This window comes from Calonectris borealis, chromosome 29 (assembly GCF_964195595.1).
Source record: "Calonectris borealis chromosome 29, bCalBor7.hap1.2, whole genome shotgun sequence".
Lineage (NCBI taxonomy): Eukaryota > Metazoa > Chordata > Aves > Procellariiformes > Procellariidae > Calonectris > Calonectris borealis.
This window is the reverse complement of record NC_134340.1, coordinates 3,446,310-3,465,351: the sequence shown is the minus strand read 5'-3', so window position 1 is coordinate 3,465,351 and position 19,042 is coordinate 3,446,310. Positions and strand designations below refer to the sequence as shown.

Below are 19,042 nucleotides of genomic sequence, written 5' to 3'. Positions count from 1 at the left end.
GGCAGCTGCTGGGTGTGCTCGGTCCTGTGGGGATTTTGGCAGCTTCTGGGGGTCCTGGGGGGTCCTTGGGGGTCCTGGAGGGATCCTGGCAGCTTTTGGGGGTGCTGGGCGGTCCTGGGTGGGTCCTGGGGGGATTCTTGCAGCTTCAGGGGCTGCTGGGGGGTCCTGGGGGTGTTCTGGGGGGTTGCTGGCAGCTCCTGGGGTGCTGGAAGGATCCTGGGTGGGTTCCTGCAGCTTCTGGGGCTGTTTGGGGGGGTCTGGGAGGATCGTGGCAGCTTCTAGATATGCCTGGGGGGGTCGGGGGTGGATCCTGGCACCTTCTGGGGGTGCTAGGGGTGTTCTAGGGGAGATCCTGGCAGCACCTGGGGGTCCTGGGGGGTCCTGAGGCGTTCCTGGGGGGATTCTGGCAGCTTCTCGGGGTGTTGGGGGGCTTCTGGAGGGATTCTGGCAGCCTCTGGGGGTGCTGGTGGAGCCTGGGTGGATCCTGGCAGTTTTTGGGGGTCCTGGGGGGGGGTCCTGGGAGGATCCTGGCAGCTTCTCGGGGTGCTGGGGGCGTCTTGGGTGATCCTGGGAGCTTCTGGGGGTCCTGAGGGGGTTCTGGGGGGGTCCTGGCAGCTTCTGGGGGAGTCCTGGGAGCTTCTGGGGGTCCTGAGGGGGTTCTGGGTGGGTCCTGGCAATTTCTGTGGTGCTGCGGGGGTCCTGGGTGGATCCTGGGGGATCCTGGCAGCTCCTGGGGGTGCTGGGAAGGTCCTGGAGGGGTTCTGGGGGGGTCCTGGCAGCTTCTCGGAGTCCTGGAGGGTCCTGGGGGGATCCTGGCAACTTCTGGCATTGCTGGGGGGGTCCTGGTGGATCGTGGCAGCTCCTGGGGGTGCTGGGGGGGTTCCTGGGGGGCTCCTGGGGCCATCCCGGGGGTTCCTGGCAGCTCCTGGGGGCGTTGGGGGGTCCCCGTGGGTCCTGCTGTCCCCCGGCTTGTGCAGAGAGTCCTCCCGGCCGCCAGGCGCCGCTGTCGGCGCTGGCGAGGCCGGGCGGGCTCGCGGTAGCGGCCCGGCGGAGCCCAGCGGCGCGGCCCGGCCCGGCCCGGCCCGCAGGTACCGGCGGGGGCGGCCGCGGGGGGCCGGGGGCTGCTCGGGGCCGCTGGGCCGGCCGGGGCCGGGGGGGCTGGGCTCGCTGTAGGGCCGGCTGTAGGTCCTGTGGGGCCGGGTGTAGGTCCTGTGGGGCCGGGTGTAGGGCCCGGGCCGGCTGTAGGTCCTGGGGGCCGGGTGTAGGGCCCGGGCCGGCTGTAGGTCCTGTGGGGCCGGGTGTAGGTCCTGTGGGGCCGGGTGTAGGTCCTGGGGGCCGGCTGTAGGTCCTGTGGGGCCGGGTGTAGGGCCCGGGCTGGCTGTAGGTCCTGTGGGGCCGGGTGTAGGGCCCGGGCCGGCTGTAGGTCCTGTGGGGCCGGGTGTAGGGCCCGGGCCGGCTGTAGGTCCTGGGGGCCGGGTGTAGGGCCCGGGCCGGCTGTAGGTCCTGTGGGGCCGGGTGTAGGGCCCGGGCCGGCTGTAGGTCCTGTGGGGCCGGGTGTAAGGCCCGGGCCGGGTGTAGGTCCTGTGGGGCCGGGTGTAGGGCCCGGGCCGGCTGTAGGTCCTGTGGGGCCAGGCGTGTATACAGGGTGTATAGTGCCGGCTGTGGGGTATTTTGGGCCGGCTCTGAGGTGCGTAGGGCCGGCTAGGGGTGTGTAGGGCCGGCTGTGCAGTGTATAGGGCCGGCTACAGGGCCTGTGGGGCCGGCTGTGTGTATAGGGTGCACAGGGCTGGCGGGGGGTGGCTCTGCGGCCAGGCTGACACCCCCATTTCCATCCCAGGGTTTCCAGCCCGAGATGGGGCCGGGATGGGGGGCCGGTGGGGTGTGCTGTAGCCTTACGGGCCCCGGGGGGTGCAGGGGGCCGTGGGGCAGAGGGTGCGCAGCGGGACAGGGTCCCCAGGCACCGTGGGGCAGGGGCTGCTTGGGGATATGCTGCTGCTGGGGACCCCCGGTGCCCCCCTGCCTTTGGGGCGCTCCTGTGGGGCAGGCTCGCCCCATAGCCCATGGCTGGATCCTGCCCTAGGGATGGGGCTGGGGCACGGGGGGTGTCCTGCCCCCCCGCAGTCGCCGCTTCCCCTTCGGCAGAGCCACGGTGGGGCCGGTTCCTGCTCTCGCTGCAGCTGGGAGCAAAGCCCTGCCTCTCCCACCGGACACCTCCGTGGGGCTGCCGGGTCTCCGGGGGGGGTCCGTGGTGACCTGAGGGAGGGTCAAGGGACCTGTCATCCAGGTGTCACGCGGGCTCTCAGTGGGGTGACCCACTGCGTTGGCCTGGCCGCAGGACCCATGAGAGAGGGGGGTGTGTGGGGGGGGGCACAGGCCGGTTGTGGGGAACCCCCCCCCCGCTGGTTTCTCCCCACCCAAGGCGGGTGGCAGGAAGCTAAATCGGGAGCCGGGGCTGCAGCTCGGCAGCTCGGCCGTCGTCACGTGGCGCTGGGCTAAAAATACCCCGGGTGGCTGCCTGCGGGGCCGGGGGGTCCCGGGGTCCCTGGTCAGGGGATGGGGACAGGCTCCAGCCGCTGCTGTGGCCCTGCCTCTGCTGGCACGGGGGATGCTGGCACGGCCTCAGGGGGGTGCATCGCCCCCGGCTAAGGGGGTTTCTTCCTGGGGTCGTGGGGCTACCGTGGTGTCCCTGCTTGGGGTCTCCGTGTTCGGGGTGGGACCAGTTTGCCCCCCGCCCCGGTGTGGCTGGGCAGAGCCTGCGTCGCGCCCCAGTGCCCTGCGGAGGGGGTTGACGGCTGCGGGGGTGTGACGTGGGTGTTCACAGTCTTGTCGCCCGCTTCCTTCCCCTTTCCAGCCCGGCAGCTCTCCGGTGGCCTCCGCGGACCCCTCCTGCGGCGCCTGGGCAAGCTGGGGGCACTGGGGACAGGGAGGGGGTGCGTGGAGGGGAGAGGGGCTGGCTGCGGGCCAGGGGTGCAGCCACCAAACTGGGGGGGGCCATGCTGCAGGGTGGGGGTCCTGTCTCAGAGGCGCTGCCGGAGGGGATGTCCCCCCGCACCCGCTGTGCTCAGGGTGGGGTGCTGCCCCCCACCCCCAAAGCCGTGGGGGTCCCCATCACATCGCCCTGTGCTTCGTGGCGTGACCGGAAGCCTCCTCCCTTCCTGTCCCCGGTGCTTTCGCCCCGTCAGCTCCGCCGTGCCCCAGGGCCACCAGCGCAGCCGTGGGGCACCCCGCGCTGCCAGCCTGCCAGGGCGAAGGAGCTTTCCCTGCTCCATGGGGCCCCGGGGACGGCCGGTCCGGGTGGGCTGTGGGGCAGGATCGGGGTGTCACCCATCACGCTGTGTCCCCCCCAGATGCCGTGAGCCATGTCGGACGAGAAGCCCCCGCAGCTGGTGGACTACTTTGTGGTGGCCGGACTGACGGACACCTCGCGGCCGCTGGAGGAGGAGAGCCAGCAGCACCGCCCGGCCCGCCCCAGCGAGCCCATCACCGACGTGGCCGTCATCATCCGCTCGCAGGGCGAGGAGGTGCCCCACGGCTTCACCTGCATCGAGACCACCACCTCGGGCCACCCTGTCGACCTCAACGCCGGGCTGCTCAACAACCCCCAGATGTTCATATGCTACAAGCGGGGCCGGGACAAGCCCCCCCTCATCGAGCTGGGGTGAGTCCCGGGGCTGAGGGGGGCGGACGAGCTCCCCGGGGATCCCCCTCACCCCTTCTCTCCACCCAGGGTGCACTACGAGGGCAAGGACCGCCCGAAGCCAGGCTATAAGATCCTGGACACGACGCCCTATAGCCGCTCGGCCAACCTCAATTCCGGGGGGCCGGGCCACCAACGCACTTTCCTGACGTACCGGCGGGCGGCCGAGCCCCACGGCCACAACACGCTGGGGGTCACTGACATTTGCCTCATCATGCCCAGCAAGGGCGAGAGCACCCCCCACACCTTCTGCCGCGTGGACAAGAACCTCAACACCAGCATGGTGGGTGCCAGGGTCCCCCCTCTCGCCGCTGCCGGGATGCCCCTGCCGCCATCTGACCCACGCTGACCCCCCCCCTCCGCTCCCTCCTTGCAGTGGGGCCCGGCCCTGTTCCTGTGCTACAAGATCGCCATGGCCAAGGCCAACACGCTGGTCTACGAAGCAGGTAGGGTCTCTCGTGATGCTTGGGGGGTGGTAAACCCGCCGTGGGTTCACCTTGGCAGGCTGCTGGGCGCCCACCCAGCCGCTCCCTCCCTCCCCCTCCTCAGCTGGACGGGGGAAACAATAAGGTGAGGCTCATCCTTGTGTCCGTCTGTCCGTCCAGGGCTGCTGGGACGTTACCCCGAGCAGGACAGCGAGTCCTTCCCCCTGCCCGAATCGGTGCCCGTCTTCTGCCTGCCCATGGGGGCCACCATCGAGAGCTGGCCGGCTGACACCAAGTACCCGTTGCCCGTCTTCTCCACCTTCGTGCTGACCGGCGCCTCGGGCGACAAGGCAGGACGGGGCAGGGGGGGGTCCGGGCTGGCGGGGGGGAGAGGCGGCGTCGACGGGGGGGATGTCCCGCCCTGACTGTCCGCCCCACGCAGGTGTACGGGGCGGCCATCCAGTTCCACGAGGCGTTTCCCCGGGAGCGGCTGTCGGAGAAGCAGAGCCTGCGCCTGGGGCTGCTGAGCGTGGTGGACCGACGGCCCGTGGCCGGCCGCTCGCTGCAGACCCGCAAAAGCATCTGCGTCCTCTCCCACTGGCCCTTCTTCGACGTCTTCCGCAAGTTCCTCATGTTTATCTACCGCTACTCCATCTCGGGGCCCCACGTGCTGCCCCTCGAGACGTGAGCGACGGGCGGAGGGAGGTTTGGGGGGGACAAGGGGGGTGGCCCCCGTCGCCTCCCCGCTTTGACGGGCCCCTCTGCCTGCAGGCACATCTCGCACTTCATGCACAACGTCCCCTTCCCGTCCCCGCAGCGGCCGCGCATCCTGGTCCAGGTGAGTCATCGTGTGTGCGCGTGTGCCCCCCGTCCCCGTCCCCGCTCCCCCCAGCCCACCGTGTCCCCGTGTCCCCCCAGATGTCCCCGTATGACAACCTGCTGCTGTGCCGGCCCGTGTCCTCCCCGCTGCCGCTCAGGTAGGGATGGCTGCGGGGCGCCGGGGTGGGACAGACAGACACGAGGGGGACGCGGGACGGCTGAGTGACGTCCCCCCGCCCCGCAGCGGCGCCAGCTTCCTGACGCTGCTGCAGAACCTGGGCCCTGACAACGCGGTGGCACTGCTGGTGGCCGTGCTGACCGAGCAGAAGCTGCTCATCCACTCCCTGCGCCCCGACGTCCTGACCAGCGTGGGCGAAGCCCTGGTGGCGGTGAGTGCCAGGGAGGGGACACCGCAGGGGGGGGGGACACGCCGCGGCGCTGGGGACCCCCGGCCCGCGGCGCTGACCGCCCCTTGTCCTGTCCCCAGATGATCTTCCCCCTGCGCTGGCAGTGCCCCTACATCCCGCTGTGCCCGCTGGCGCTGGCTGACGTGCTGTGTGCCCCCGTGCCCTTCATTGTAGGCATCCACTCCAGCTACTTCGACCTCTACGAGCCCCCCAGGGACGTCATCTTCGTCGACCTGGACACCAACACCATCTTCCAGTGAGTGGCCCCAAATTCTTGGCCGTGGCGGGGTGGGCTTCGCCAGCTGGAGGGATGCCGGGGGTCCACCGGCCGCCCTCCCCTCGTCCCTCTGTCCCCCCCAGGAGCGAGGAACGCAAACTGCTGTCCCCCCGCTCCCTGCCCCGCCGGCCCTGCAAGGTGCTGCTGGCCTCGCTGCACAGCCTCTCCCAGCAGCTGGACGAGAGTGAGTGGGGGTCCGGGGGGGACCCCACAGCCGTCTGCGCCCCCCCAATTATTCCCCTCCCTGCTTTCGCAGTGTACAGCGGGCCGGGGGAGGAGGCGTCGCTGGAGCTGCTGCTGAGCGACGCGGAGGCGGCGCGGGGTCGGCGGGCGCAGCTGGAGCTGGAGGCGCGAGCGGCTTTCCTGCGCTTCATGGCCTGCGCCCTGCGGGGTTACCGCTCCTTCCTGCGCCCCATCGCCCTGGCGCCCGCCCCGGCCGGCCGCGACACCGGCAGCCTCTTCGCCCTGCAGGGTGGGTGGGGAAAGGGGGAGGTGGCTGGGGGGGGTCAGCTGGATTTAACCCCCCCGTCCCGTCCCCTCAGGGTTCCTCAAGTCCCGGGAGCGGGCGTACCACCGGTTTTACGGGCAGCTGCTGCGCACCCAGCTCTTCACCCAGTTCATCGAGGACTGCTCCTTCGCCAGCGACCGAGACCCCTGCCTCGAGTTTTTTGACACCTGCGTGGATAAGGTGGGTCCCGCCGGCTCCACGTCGTGTCCCTGTGTCCCCCCCACCCCCAGTGACACCCCGCGCCCCCTCCCCAGGTGCAGGCGGAGCTGGAAAAGCCGGAGGATGCCCCTCTGATGGAGCTGGACGACGCGCGGGGGGGCGAGCACACCGTCTTCATCACCCCCCCGGAGCAGCCGGCGGGTCCCGACGGCGCCGAGCTGCCTGCGCGGTACCGGTGAGACCCTCCCCTCACTCCCCCCAGCCCCGCCGCCCCCCTGGGTCCCCCCAACTCAGCCTCTGCTCCCCCCCCCCCAGCTATGACGGGTTCCCCACCCTGCGCCCCGAGCTCCTGGAGCCCCCCCGGGACCCGCTGGTGGCCCAGCTGTGCCAGGCCAGGAGCAGTGCCCCCAGCAGCCCGGCCCCGCGCAGGACCAAGCAGGTGAGCGGGGCCAACGGTGCGACGAGTTGGCCGGGCCTCAGCGGGGACGGGACGGCGAGGGGCGCAGGACGCCGGCTGCCACCCGCCAGCTCCCTCCTCTTCCTCTCCTCATCCCCAGGAGATGAAGGTGGCCCAGCGCGTGGCCCAGAAGTACTCCTCGGTGCCCGACATGTGGGCCAAGTGCCTGCTGGGGCACTGCTACGGGCTCTGGTTCCTCTACCTGCCCACCCACGTCCGCGCCGCCCCAGCCAAGCTGCGGGCGCTCCAGCTGGCCTACGATGTCCTGCGCAAGATGGAGGCTCACAAAGTGGTGCTGCCGGATGAGGTAGGCGGTATTTGGGGCAGGGGGGCTCACAGGGGGGCTCAAACCGCCCCTGATTGCCCGCCGTTACCCCCCCTCCAGGTCTGCTACCGCATCCTGATGCAGCTCTGCGGGCAGTACGGGGAGCCGGTGCTGTCGGTGCGGGTGCTGCTGGAGATGAAGCGTGCCGGCATCGTGCCCAACACCATCACCTACGGCTACTACAACAAGGTGACGGGGGGGGGACACGCACATGGGGGGGACAGGGGGGTCCCCGCCGGCGCCTGACCGTGTCCCACCCCCCACCTCGCAGGCGGTGCTGGAGAGCAAGTGGCCGGCGGGCACCCAGGGCGGGCGCCTGCGCTGGGCCAAGCTCCGCAACGTGGTGTTGGGGGCCGCCCAGTTTCGGCAGCCCCTGCGGCAGCGGGAACGCCGGGCAGCCGCCGCCCCCCCAGGTAGGTGGGGATGGGGGGGGGCCTGGGGGCCGCTATCACCCTGCTGACAGCCCCCTCGTCCCCTCCCGCAGGCGGCCGAGCCCCCCCGGCGCCCCGTCCCAGCCTGCAGCGGCAGACCACCTGGGCTGGGCGCAGCCTGCGGGACCCCCCCCCGGCCCCCCGGCTGGTGAAGAGCGGCAGCCTCAGCTTCCCCGGCGGCACCCACGGTGAGGGGGGCCGGGGGGGACCGGGGGAGCCCCCGACTACCCGGCTCCCCGCTCTTTCCGCAGCCCCGGACCCGCTGCCCCCCCGGCTGCGGGGTCCCCCCGGCTCGGCCGAAGGGAGCCTGTCGGACGTCAGCTTCGCCACGGACGAGAGCGACCGGGCAGACGAGGGGCCGGCGGGTGCCGGGGTGCCGGCGGGGGGCACGCCGCGGCGGGGGCTGGCCGCCAAGCTGCAGCAGCTGCTGTCCCCCGGCAAGCGGCCCCCGCTCCGGCCGGCGGCCAGCACCGAGCTCCCCACCGGCCCCCGCGACGCCGCCGACCCCGCCTGCCCGCGCCGGGGCTCCGAGCAGCGGGATGGGGAGCCCCCGCCACGCCGCAGCCCCGCCGAGACCCTGCTGCGCCCACGGGAGCGCCCCGAATCCACCGCCTCCGAGGTACCCGGCTTCTCCCCGGGGGCTGGGGCTGTCCGTCTGTCTGTCCGTCCTCGCTGACGGCGCCTGTCCCCTCAGAGCTCCGTCTCGCTGGGCAGCGAGTTGGACCTGTCGGACACGTCGGTGGGCAGCGCCGGCGTTCCCAAGTCCTCCGAGCCGCTGGCCGACGGGGCGGTCGGGCAGGAGCCGCCCGCCGTGGAGGTGAGTCGGGGGGGTCCCGTCCCACCGCGGCCCCCCCCCCCCCCCCCCTCTGCCAGCGCCGCGGGGGCTGACGGTGCCGCCGCCGGCGCCAGGTCCTGCTGTCCAGCTGCTCGCGGTGCCAGGGCTGCGGCGCGCTGGTGTACGACGAGGAGGTGATGGCCGGCTGGACCTCCGACGACTCCAACCTCAACACCACCTGCCCCTTCTGCGGCCGCTCCTTCGTCCCCTTCCTCAGCATCGAGATCCAGGACTTCCGGCTGCCCCCCAGGTGGGACCCCTGCGCACCCCCGTGCCGCCCGTCCTCCGGGGGAAACCCTGATGTCCCCCATCCTCCCTGGTGTCCCTAGCACCCCTCTTTGCTGCCCACCAGTGTCCCCCCGTCCTCTCATCCTCTGGGGGAAGACCCTAATGTCCTGCATCGTCCCTGCTGTCCCCAGTGTCCCCAGCCCCGCTCTTTGCTGCCCACCAGTGTCCCCCGTTCTTCTGTCCATTAGGGGGGAAACCCTAATGTCCCGCATACTCTCCCGTGTCCCCAGTGTTCCCAACATCCCTCTTTGCTGCCCACCAGTGTCACTCGTCCCTCTGTCCCCTGGGGGAAACCCTAATGTCCTGCATCCACCCAGATGTCCCTGGTGTCCCCAGTGCCCCCAGCCCCCCCTCTTTGCTGCCCACTGGTGTCCCCTGTCCTGTCCTCAGGGAAAAACCTAATGTCCCACATACTCTGCTGTCCCTGCTGTCCCCAGCGTCCCTGTTTGCTGCCCACCGGTGTCCCCCATCCTTCCATCCTCTGGGGGGAAACCCCAATGTCCCACATCCCCCCTGGTGTCCCCAGCATCCCCAAACCCCTTCTTTGTTCACCATTTTCCTCCATTCTGCGGGGAAATCCCTACCGTCCCGTGTCCTCCCCAGTGCCCCCCCCGTTTCCATAACCCCCCCTTTTTGTCACACAGCACTGCCGAGGACGGCTCCCTCCCTCCTCCCGCCGCGCAGGGACCGGTGCTCAGCGACCGCCGCCGCTGCCTGGCCCTGGATGAGGCCGAACCGGAGCTCTGCAACGGCTGCCCGGACACGGCGGTACGGAGCCGGGCACGGAGGGGGGAGACAACCATCCCCGCAAGGTGGGGGACCGGGCGTCCCAGCGGTGCGTCCCCCCCATTTCCCACAGGTGCCGCGGCGGTCGGAACGGGTGGCTTTCGCCTACCTGAGCCCGTTGGTGCTGCGAAAGGAGCTGGAAAGTTTGGTGGAGAACGAAGGCGGCGAGTTCCTGGCGCAGCCGGAGCTGGTGGACAGCCATCCCATCATCTACTGGAACCTCGTCTGGTACTTCCAGCGGCTGGGGCTGCCCAGCAACCTCCCCCGCCTGCTCCTGGGCTCCCAGCACGTCGCCCCGGCCCCGCAGGTGAGGCTGGGGGGGGTAAGGGGGGGAGTTCTGGGGAGGGGGCGGCCGCCAGCCCGGCGCCCACCTGCCCGTCCCGCAGGCGCAGCCCCCCGACTCCCCCTGCGTGCGCGTGCGGCTGCTTTGGGACGTCCTGGCCCCCGAGCCCGACAGCTGCCCCCCGCTTTACGTCCTCTGGCGGCTTCACAGTGAGTCGGGGGGCGGCGGGGAGGGGGGAACGGCGGCCGTGGGGCGGTGCTGACACCCCCCCCTCTCCGTCCCTCTCTGTGTGTCCCCCCCAGGTAACGTCCCCACCCGGCTGCGGTCCTGGCGGCCCCACGGCCACCCCTTCTCGCTGGCCTTCCTGGAGGCCGTGCTGAGCCACGTGGGGCTGAACGAGGTGCACAAAGCCATCGCCCTCTTCCTCGAGACGCTGGCAGCCCCGGGCGGCCCCTGGCACCTGCAGAGGTAGGGGGTGTGACCCCCCCACACACCTAGACCCCCCCGTCAGCACCCCTCACCGCTCTGCCTCCCCAGGAGCATCTACCGGGAAATCCTCTTCCTCACGCTGGCGGCGCTGGGCAGGGACCACATGGACATCGGTACCGGGGGCTCGGGGAGCGGCTTGGGGGGGCACTGGGGGGCCCCCCCGGCAATGCTGATGGCTGCTGTGTCTGTCCCCGTGTGTCCCCCCCTCTCCTCGCCTTGCAGCCGCCTTCGACAAGAAGTACAAGTCGGCCTACAACAAGCTGGCGGGGAGCCTGGGCAAGGAGGAGCTGCGGCGGCGGCGGGCGCAGCCCCCCAGCTCTAAAGCCATCGACTGCCGCAAGAGCTTCGGGGCCACCCTCGAGTGCTAAAGGTGGCCCCCCACAGCCCCCCCCTGGGGGGGGCAGGTCCCAGGCCGGTCCCTCCGCTCCCTGGGGACAGAGGGGGGGTCCCAGGCCGGTCCCTTCGCTCCCTGGGGACAGAGGGGGGGGTCCCAGGCCGGTCCCTCCGCTCCCTGGGGACAGAGGGGGGGTCCCAGGCCGGTCCCTCCGCTCCCTGGGGACAGAGGGGGGGGGTCCCAGGCCGGTCCCTTCGCTCCCTGGGGACAGAGGGGGGGGTCCCAGGCCGGTCCCTCCGCTCCCTGGGGACAGAGAGGGGGGTCCCAGGCCGGTCCCTTCGCTCCCTGGGGACAGAGGGGGGGTCCCAGGCCGGTCCCTCCGCTCCCTGGGGACAGAGGGGGGGTCCCAGGCCGGTCCCTCCGCTCCCTGGGGACAGAGGGGGGGTCCCAGGCCGGTCCCTCCGCTCCCTGGGGACAGAGGGGGGGTCCCAGGCCGGTCCCTCCGCTCCCTGGGGACAGAGAGGGGGGTCCCAGGCCGGTCCCTCCGCTCCCTGGGGACAGAGGGGGGGTCCCAGGCCGGTCCCTCCGCTCCCTGGGCACAGAGGGGGGGTCCCAGGCCAGTCCCTCCGCTCCCCAGCCCCCCGGGGTGGGGGGGAGCCCCCGCCACACGAAGGGTTTTATATGTCAGTGTTAATATATTTTTATTTATTTATTCCGCCCTCCCCGCCCCCTCTCCTCGCTTGTGCTGGCAGCTGGGTGGGTGCCGGGACAGGCTCTGCGCATCCCCACCCCCCCGCCACCTCGCCTGCCCGTGCCCGGGGGGGGTTTGGGGGCCGGGGGGGGGTTGGGGGGGGTTTGGGGGCCGCCTGCCCCCCCCGCACTGTGCAATAGGAGCCCCCCCCGCCCCGGGGGTCTGTAAATAAAAGCCGCTGCGGTATTTTCCCTGCTGCCTCCCCGGGCGCCTTCTTGGGGGGCGTGGAGGGGGAGCGGGACCCCCCCGGGGGGCGCACGTCCCGGGGGTGTCGGCGGCACCATCGAGAGGGGGGAAGAGGGGCCAGAGCGTTGGCCTGCGGCCACGGCGGCCATCTTGGGGCCTGGCGGAGGCCTCGGGGCTGACGCGAGGCCTCCTCGGAGCTGGGGCCCTGCCCGCTGCCGGTGACCCCGGCGGGGGGACGCGCGGCCCTGCCCGGTACCGGGGCCCGCTCCCCCTCCTTCCGCCCGCGGCGTCGCGCCGGGCCACGTGCACCTCCGCACCGGGCGCCACGTGGGCCGGGCGCAGGGCGGCTACGGCGGCCGCTTTGGGCCCAAATTCCCCCGCGAGCAGTCGCGGGGGGGGGGGGGGGGGGGGGCGGGTGGTTTTTGCCCGCCGACACCGCGCGCGGCCGGCGGTACCCGGATGTCCAGGCTCGGGGACCCATTAAAGGCGCCCCGCGGGGAAGCTCGGCGGCTTCCCATTGGTGGAGTCGCGCGTCAATCTTCGCGCCCGCCCGCCAGTAAGAAGTGGGAGGCGGGCCCGGCGGGGAGGCTGAGGGGTTCGATGGGTGGAGGGCCGCGTCCGTCGTCGCGCCGCGCCAATGGGCGTCGCGCCTGGGGTCGGGAGGCGGGGCGAGAGCGGCGGGGCCGCTGCCCAATCAGCGGCATTGTTTGTGGTGGTGCCGGCTGCGCTCCGCGGCGGCTGGTGGCTGCGGCGCCGCGTCTGCTCCGCCCGCCCGGCCCGGCCCGGCCCCGGCTCGGCCCCAGGGCACCCACCGGCGCCCCCGGCCCCCAGGGCGGCGCCCCCCGAGCCAGGTGAGGGCTGCGGGGGCGGGGTGGGGGCCGGGCCCGGCGGGGTGGGGGTGCCGGTGGGGGCGGGGGGCAGGGCCCAGCGGTTGTGGGGGGGGGCGGCCAAGGCCCAGGGGTTTGGGGGGGGGCCGAGCCCAGGGGCTGAGGCGGGGGAGGCTGTCGGTATTTGCGGGGGGGGGCAGCACCCGTGGGGGTTCTGCTGGCAGGAGGCAGAGCCCGGGGTTTGGGGGGGGGCAGAGCGTAGGGATTTGGGAGGGCGGGAGGTGTGGGGGGGATGTGCCTTTGTGGGGGCAGAGCCGAGGGGTTTGGGGGGGCAGAGCCCCGGGTTTCTGGGGTTAGCGCTAGCACGGTGCAGAGCCCCGGCGGGGGCTTGGAGGGGATACAGAGCCGCGGGGTTTGGGGGGGGCAGAGCCGAGGGGTTTGGGGGGGGCAGAGCCCCTGGTTTCTGGGGCTGGCGCTAGCACGGTGCAGAGCCCCGGGGGGTTCAGGGGCCTAGGGCCCGGGGGATTTGGGGGGGATACAGAGGCCAGGGTATGGGGAGAGCAGAGCCCAAGGGTTTTTCTTTTGGGGGGGGGTGTGGGGAGGCAGGGGCTGGCGCAGCCCTCGGGAATGGGCGAGGAGGGCTGGGGGCGGGGATACCCCGTGGTAAAAACGGGGTGTTGGCTCTTCCTCCGGGGCTGGGGGGGGCCGGTCCCTGCCCGGCTGGGGACCGTCTGGGCCGGGGCGGGGCTGTCTGGGCCGGGGGCGGTGGGGAAGCGGGGTGCGGGCGCTGCCTGGCTGCGGGCCTGGTGTGCGTGGGGGGGGTGTCCCCGGGGCAAGGGAGAGCGGGGAGGGGGCGGCCGCCTCCCTCTAACCGGAGGCGACAGAGCGGGGCGGGAGCAGCCGCCTCTCCCCGCACCTGGAGGGTCTGTGGGGAGCGGGGTCCGTGTCCCCTCGCCCCCCATCCTCGGGGTCGGGGCTGGGTACCGCTGCTTCGTGGGCAGCGTTGGCGAGCGATGCTGCGATGGAGAGGCCCTGCGATGCGGGGGTCGGGGCTGGCTGCTCCCCCCATCACCCCGAGGGGACACCCCCTTTGTTCCCTCCTCTTCTGCCGGGTTTCCTTCTGCGATTCCCGTTTCCTTCTGCGATTCCCATTTCCTTCTGCGTTGCCATCGCGGCGTTTCCCCGTTCCCTCGTTAGGGAGGCGATGGGAACGGGTGATTGACTGTCCCTGCCTCGCTCTGCTGCCGGTTGGGAAACCAGGTTTTCTGCCCTGCAGGATTCTGCCTCCTTTCTTCGCTTCCCCCCCCCTCCTCTTCCTGATGCTGCTTCCCCACGTCAAAACCGGGAGGGGGGCAGCCAGGAAAACTTTCACATCTCTGCTTTAATGTGGAGCAAGAGAGTCCAGCGGCTGCCTCCTCCTTCCGTGTGGGCAGCGCAGGCAGCCCTGCCCGCACCCCTTCCCCTTTTGCCGTGGGGATCGGGGCGGGGGGGGTGTGTGAAAATGCTGCTTCTGGGGTGGCACAGGCCCTTCCTCACTCGGCGTTTGGGAAGCTGGGTGGCACGGTTCCTCTCAATTTCCCAAAATAAGAGTGTTCGAGGCGTTTAAAAATGCTCTCCCTTCCCCTCCATGCGTAGAAAGAAGGGTCTCTTTGATGGCGGGGGGTGCTTTGCCAGGAAGAGAGGAGGAGGAGGAGGAGGTGGTTTGGGCAAGCGGAGGGTAGCTGAAAGCAAGGAGGAAGAGCGACAGCATATGGATGCGATCGTATCGATTCGCTTTAGCTGCCTTGCCTTCCTCGCCTTCTGTTTGCTGAAATCACCCCCTGAAAAGGGATTTTTTTTTTTTTTTAAATTTTTTTTTTTTTTTTTTTTGATCCTGCCTTGGCTGCTGACAGGCTGGAGGAGGAAGGGGGGGTACGAGCCCGTGGGGAACGGCGTCCTTCTGGAAGAAGGTGTGGGAGGTTTTGACTCTTATTTCTCGGTGTTCTTTGGTGGGGGTTGGGGAAGGATTGCAACAACAAGCGGTTCAAGAGGACGGTGGTTTTTAAGGATTGTGCGTGGTTGACTACCGGCAGAGGATCGCATGCCTTCTCACCGGGAGGGCCGGCTGTGTCTGAGCTGTGTAGGTGTGCAGGGAGAGCCCCCCACCCCTCGAAATGCCGGTGCTCTGCTCTGGCACATCACTGGATTTTAAATGGTCCGTGGTGCTCCCGTCACCGGGGGCAAACACGATTTCAGCTCACGTGGGCGTCGGGGGAGCTCGGTGCAGCCGTCGAGCCGGGGTGCCTCTGGGGCCCGGCGCCCTCGTGGTGAAACGACGCCCTCGCCGCGTTTGCACCTTATCCGGAACGGGTTTTGTGTCCCCTTGGACGGGTATCTGTAGGGATCCCCCTGCCTCGCCGTGATTTAGGAGCGTGCCTGGAATTTGTTGCATTCCTGGGCGCATCGGAGCTGCTGATCGCCCGGCGGTGGGAAACAGCCAAAAAGACCCGTCTCGGGGCTGGCGACCTGGTTTCCGAGCCGTTAAGATCTTCAGCGCGAGGTGCAACCTTCGCTTCGGCGCTTTTCCTGATCACGAGGCTGCGTGAAACCGAATGTGACGTGCAGCTGACAGGGAGCATCCATCTTTGCAGCGCTGCGGTTTGCCCGTGCCGAGAGCGGCCTGGCTTCCTCTTCCGACGGCTAACGGGCTCCCGCCGGTCGTGGCACTCAGCTCCGCTCGGAGCATCCCGGTCCCTGCTGTGCTCCCGGCTGCTCTGGCGCAGGGCGGGGGATCGCTGCCTCCTTTCGAATGTTTCTGGGAGGGGGAGAGCAGAAATATCTACTCGGCAGAGTTAATTAAACTTAAGATGCTCTTGAAAGTGTCTTTTCTGCCAATGTTTTCTTCCGAGGGAGCGGGGCTGGGCTCGTGATCAACCGCTCGCAAGATGCAGGGGGGTTTAAATGAGAGGAGCTTCCCGGGTTCATTCACTGAGCTGCTTTCATCGCTCGCTACTCCTTTCAGCATTTAAGGAAAAACAATCACTGAAGCTTTTTTTATTTACATTTATTTCCCTGTTAATTGACAATTCTCTGTGCTTTGTTCTCCGCCCCCCAACTACAAACCTCTCGCTGGACCGGGGTCTTGCAGCGGGTAGGGGGCTGCGGCCCCTGCGCGTGGGATAACTCGCCCCTTTTTGGGAGCCAGCCTTTGTCTGGCGAGCGGCCCCGCTCATCCCGGCTCGGAAGGAGTCCTGTTGCACCGCTCGGTTGTAGGAATCGCTGATTTTTAAAACATTTTGGCAATCACAAGAACTAGGGTTGGGGGGGGGGGGGCAGGGGGGAAATCAAAATCCCTGTGTTTTGGTTTTTTTCACAACCCAGTGTATTACCCCGTGGAGAGCGACTTTTATTTTTTACAGGGGCATTTGGTTCGGGTAGTGTTTAAAGCTGCTGGTGTGCGAGCACCGAACGCGCAGCTCTGCGTCGTGTTTGTGCCGGGGTACAACAGCAAAATGTTTCTGGTTTTAAAAAAAAAAAAAAAAGAGATTGGCTATAAATCTAATCCCCGTGTAAAGCTATCCACCTCGCGCGCAGAAATTCAACCTATCAGGCCGTGCCACATGTCGTTGCGGTTTTATAGCGTTGGATCGACTGCTGGAAGATGGAGAAGAAACTTACTTTTACGCGGAGCTGCCGTGCCGAGACCTCGCCGGCGCTTCTGCGCGGGCAGGTCGAGCGCAGACGCGCTTTGGGGATCCATTCGCTTCCGTGGGTCCTTGGTGCCGTGAGGGATCCCTCCGTGGAAAGCCGTGGTTTTGGGTTTTGTCCAGAGCCTCGGGGATTCCTGCTCCTTAATCTCGAGGTGGTTCAGAGGAGCCCGGTTACAGATGGCTGGGGTTTCATTTGCTGTGACTTTTTTTTGTTGCATGTAGGTTATCTTGCAGGTTTTTTTAAACACGTGGGATGATGTATCGCTGTTCCATAACTTAGTTTGCATCATCTCGGGGCGATGCACCAAGCAACGGGGCCTGGGAAGTGAGATGTTGCGATGAGCCCGTATTTCTCTCCTTCACTGTTACGGATAGATTTCCAGTCATTTCTCTTGATTGATTGGTTTCAGTATTTCAGATAATTTGGCTATTTCAAAAAAAAAAATCATAAATATTCTCTGCGTCAGCTGCGCTTTCTTCGGGAAGTTTCTGTGGAAAGCGGTGGAAAAGCGAGGAGCTGTGCTCTCTCGCATCCCGGAGGACCGTCTGCCTGGGGAGAGGCTCGCTGTGCCGTGGCACACACTTATTGCGAGAGGTGGAGTTGAAATGCTTATCTGGGTCATTTGAAAAAGAGATTTTTTTAAATTATTTTTTTCCCTTGAAGAGGATTAGTCTGAAACTGGGACTTTGACAAATACCCGCTCGGGGTCTTGCTTTCGGACAGCCCAGCTTGCCCGTGCTCTCACGGTGCGGTTGGGGTGGACGACAAAGCTTTGTGGCCGGAGGGATGCCGGTGGCCCGGGGATGTGCTTGTTTTCCTGCTTTTTTTTTTGGTTAAAGCTGGAAATGAACGGACATAAAGTTTAGGTAACCTTAAAATGGAGCTACATACCTGGTGGTTGTCCTGGTGCTCCCCAGCTCTCTCTGGAGCAGTTGAGGCCCTTCCCTGCGCATCGCCAGCCGAGCACAGCGTCCCAAGCTTTCCTGCTGCTTCCCAGACCTCCAGCTAAACTGGGAACCGTCCTTCGGACACCGAATTTGGAGAGAACCTGATTTGGAGAGAAATGATTTCCCAGGTTAATTGGGCAGAGGATGGAAGCCGTCCCGGCGTCGTGGTGGTGCCTTGGTCCAGCGATGGACGTCGCTCGGCTTCAGTGGGGCTACAGAGAGAAACCACCTGGGCTGGGGAGGGGAGCTGGGACCCGGGGACCCCCAGGCGCGGGGGGGTTCCGTTGGGCATCTCGGGTCCCGTCCTTGAGCTGGGCGGCTTTTTCATCTCGTACCTATTTCCTTGGAGGCATTCCGTGCCATTTGCTCTCTCCCCTTCAGATGCCCAGAATCTTCAAGAATGCTGTTAGGATTTTTTTTTTTTTCCCAGGGAATCAAGGAAAACTGAAGCAGTTTCAGGGTATTTTTGTTGTTTTTCCCCAGTGTGACCCACTTAACTGGGGCAACGAGCTCTGTATAATGAATACAAGAGTGAGGTTCTCCCGTTTGTTTTAACAACTCTAGGTGCTACTTCTAACAAAAGTTTTCAAGTAGAGCTCCGGCCCGACTGCTGATAATTCTGCCTGGGGTACAGGGGCTTCCTTCTTGTGACGAATCGGTTCCCTCCTGTCGCCTTACGGTCTTGTCTTGTGCAAAAGCAGAGCGGGTGATCACCCCAGGTTGGATGTTTTGAGGTTTGTCAAGTGCCTCGTTGCGTGCACAGACCTCAGAAAGCTCATCCCCATCCGGGGAAGAGGCTACGTGCTGGGATTTATTCTTTTTTTTTGTTATTCTCCATGATTTTCATATAAATGTGGCACATCGCTTCTAATTGCTTGCTGTCAGCCCTCACAAAGATGGGATTATTTAAGATGCTTTGAGGAAAGGGGGATAACACTAAACTTTGGATCGCAATTTGTTTTGCAACTCTGCCCCTTGGACGCGGAATATTATCCGGTTATTTGTGATAACGGTATCCAGAATATGCCTGAAATCCTTCTGAAGACCAGCACCAGCATTCGGAATTTGGAGGGTGTGAGGAGAGGCGCTTCCAAACCTCCTCTCTAAAATTAGACCGAAGACCGGCGCGGAGGAGTCTATAAAAGAGCCTTGGGGGCTTTTTTTCCACGGAGCATTGACGCAACCGTTGCGTGTTGGTCCTGCGAAGCCGCATCCGTTTTGTTTCACCCTAATCAAAGTCTTTCGGCTTCACGGCGGCAGGTATTTCCAGGTGGGTGCTACCAACTCCGGTGGAGCCATGCGTGTGCCGGAATGGCTTAACAGGCTTTCAGTGGATAAAGGGTGCTACTGCTCAGGTTTGAGTGTGTATTTTGGGGCTGAATGCTGAAACTGTCCGATTTCGGAGTCCCGATGGTAGATTAGAGGCGGCCCTCGCTTACAAGCCCTGCTTGTTTCCTCGAGGTCGGAGGAGCATCCTGCCGGATGATCGGAAGAGTCGGAGAGAGAGGCCTTAAAAGACCGTTAAGGTGGTGACGGAAAGCAAAAGCCAGAGAAATTCTCGGTTTGGGCTGAAATCAGCTGTGTCTCCTCCGATCCCGCAGCGCAACGGGGAGCGGCGAGGAAGTAGGAAAGGTGTCCTGTTGTGCTCGGAGTCACAGGAGGATCTGCCCCGAGCCGTGCGTTTCCTCCCGCTTATTGGTTTTCATCGCAGCAGTCGGCGTTCTCGTAGCGGTTCTTTTCCTGCGTACATTTTTCATGCCTGGACTTTAAAGGCAAACCTCGCTGCTGTTGAATATGCAAACGCCCGGTGCCCTCGGTGGGGCGGCTGGTGCATGCGCTCTCCCAGCGTGCCGGCTGCCGGAGCCGTGCGCTGGTGCCTTTCGGGCGCCTGCGTCAAAATAGCAGCTCGGTACGGCTGCGCGGGAGCCAGCCGGTGCTAATAGTAAAATAACTTGTGGCCGTGTGCCCTTCGGTTCGATGGAAGAGTTAAAAATGCCTTAAACCACCCAGTTTTGGATCCTGTAGGGTCAGTGGTAGCGGCGCTGCTGGACTTGGGCTTCTGGGACAAATTGTAGTGACCATAAGCTCCAACTGCCTGAAGCCAATAGGTGTCTTTTTCCA

General features: G+C 66.8%; 2 protein-coding genes across 4 annotated transcripts in view; both read left to right on the top strand.

The window, feature by feature from the left end:
* The first annotated feature begins 1,016 nt into the window (after window positions 1–1,016).
* Window positions 1,017–11,462, top strand: DENND4B (DENN domain containing 4B). Of its 3 annotated transcripts, XM_075176344.1 has the most exons (27): window positions 1,017–1,088; window positions 3,348–3,658; window positions 3,728–3,980; window positions 4,074–4,143; window positions 4,303–4,472; window positions 4,565–4,806; window positions 4,894–4,960; window positions 5,041–5,099; window positions 5,186–5,330; window positions 5,429–5,604; window positions 5,709–5,809; window positions 5,882–6,097; window positions 6,168–6,313; window positions 6,388–6,527; window positions 6,608–6,731; window positions 6,850–7,056; window positions 7,135–7,263; window positions 7,346–7,487; window positions 7,559–8,124; window positions 8,200–8,322; window positions 8,415–8,590; window positions 9,273–9,396; window positions 9,488–9,721; window positions 9,801–9,906; window positions 10,000–10,165; window positions 10,235–10,299; window positions 10,409–11,462. In XM_075176344.1, the coding sequence occupies exons 2-27, from the start codon at window positions 3,360–3,362 to the stop codon at window positions 10,552–10,554; spliced, it is 4,392 nt and encodes a 1,463-aa protein (XP_075032445.1). In that variant the 5' UTR covers window positions 1,017–1,088; window positions 3,348–3,359; the 3' UTR covers window positions 10,555–11,462. The 3 variants fall into 3 exon arrangements, with proteins under 3 accessions (XP_075032445.1, XP_075032446.1, XP_075032447.1); XM_075176345.1 differs by lacking the exon at window positions 5,709–5,809 and having other exon boundaries at window positions 5,523–5,604; XM_075176346.1 differs by lacking the exons at window positions 5,709–5,809; window positions 5,882–6,097 and having other exon boundaries at window positions 5,523–5,604.
* Window positions 11,463–12,171: 709 nt separating this feature from the next.
* GATAD2B (GATA zinc finger domain containing 2B) overlaps window positions 12,172–19,042 on the top strand; it is a 44,089-nt gene continuing 37,218 nt past the window's right edge. Inside the window, exon 1 of the mRNA XM_075176106.1 lies at window positions 12,172–12,308. The gene's annotated coding sequence lies outside the window, so the exon portion shown is untranslated. The remainder of the gene's footprint in view (window positions 12,309–19,042) is intronic.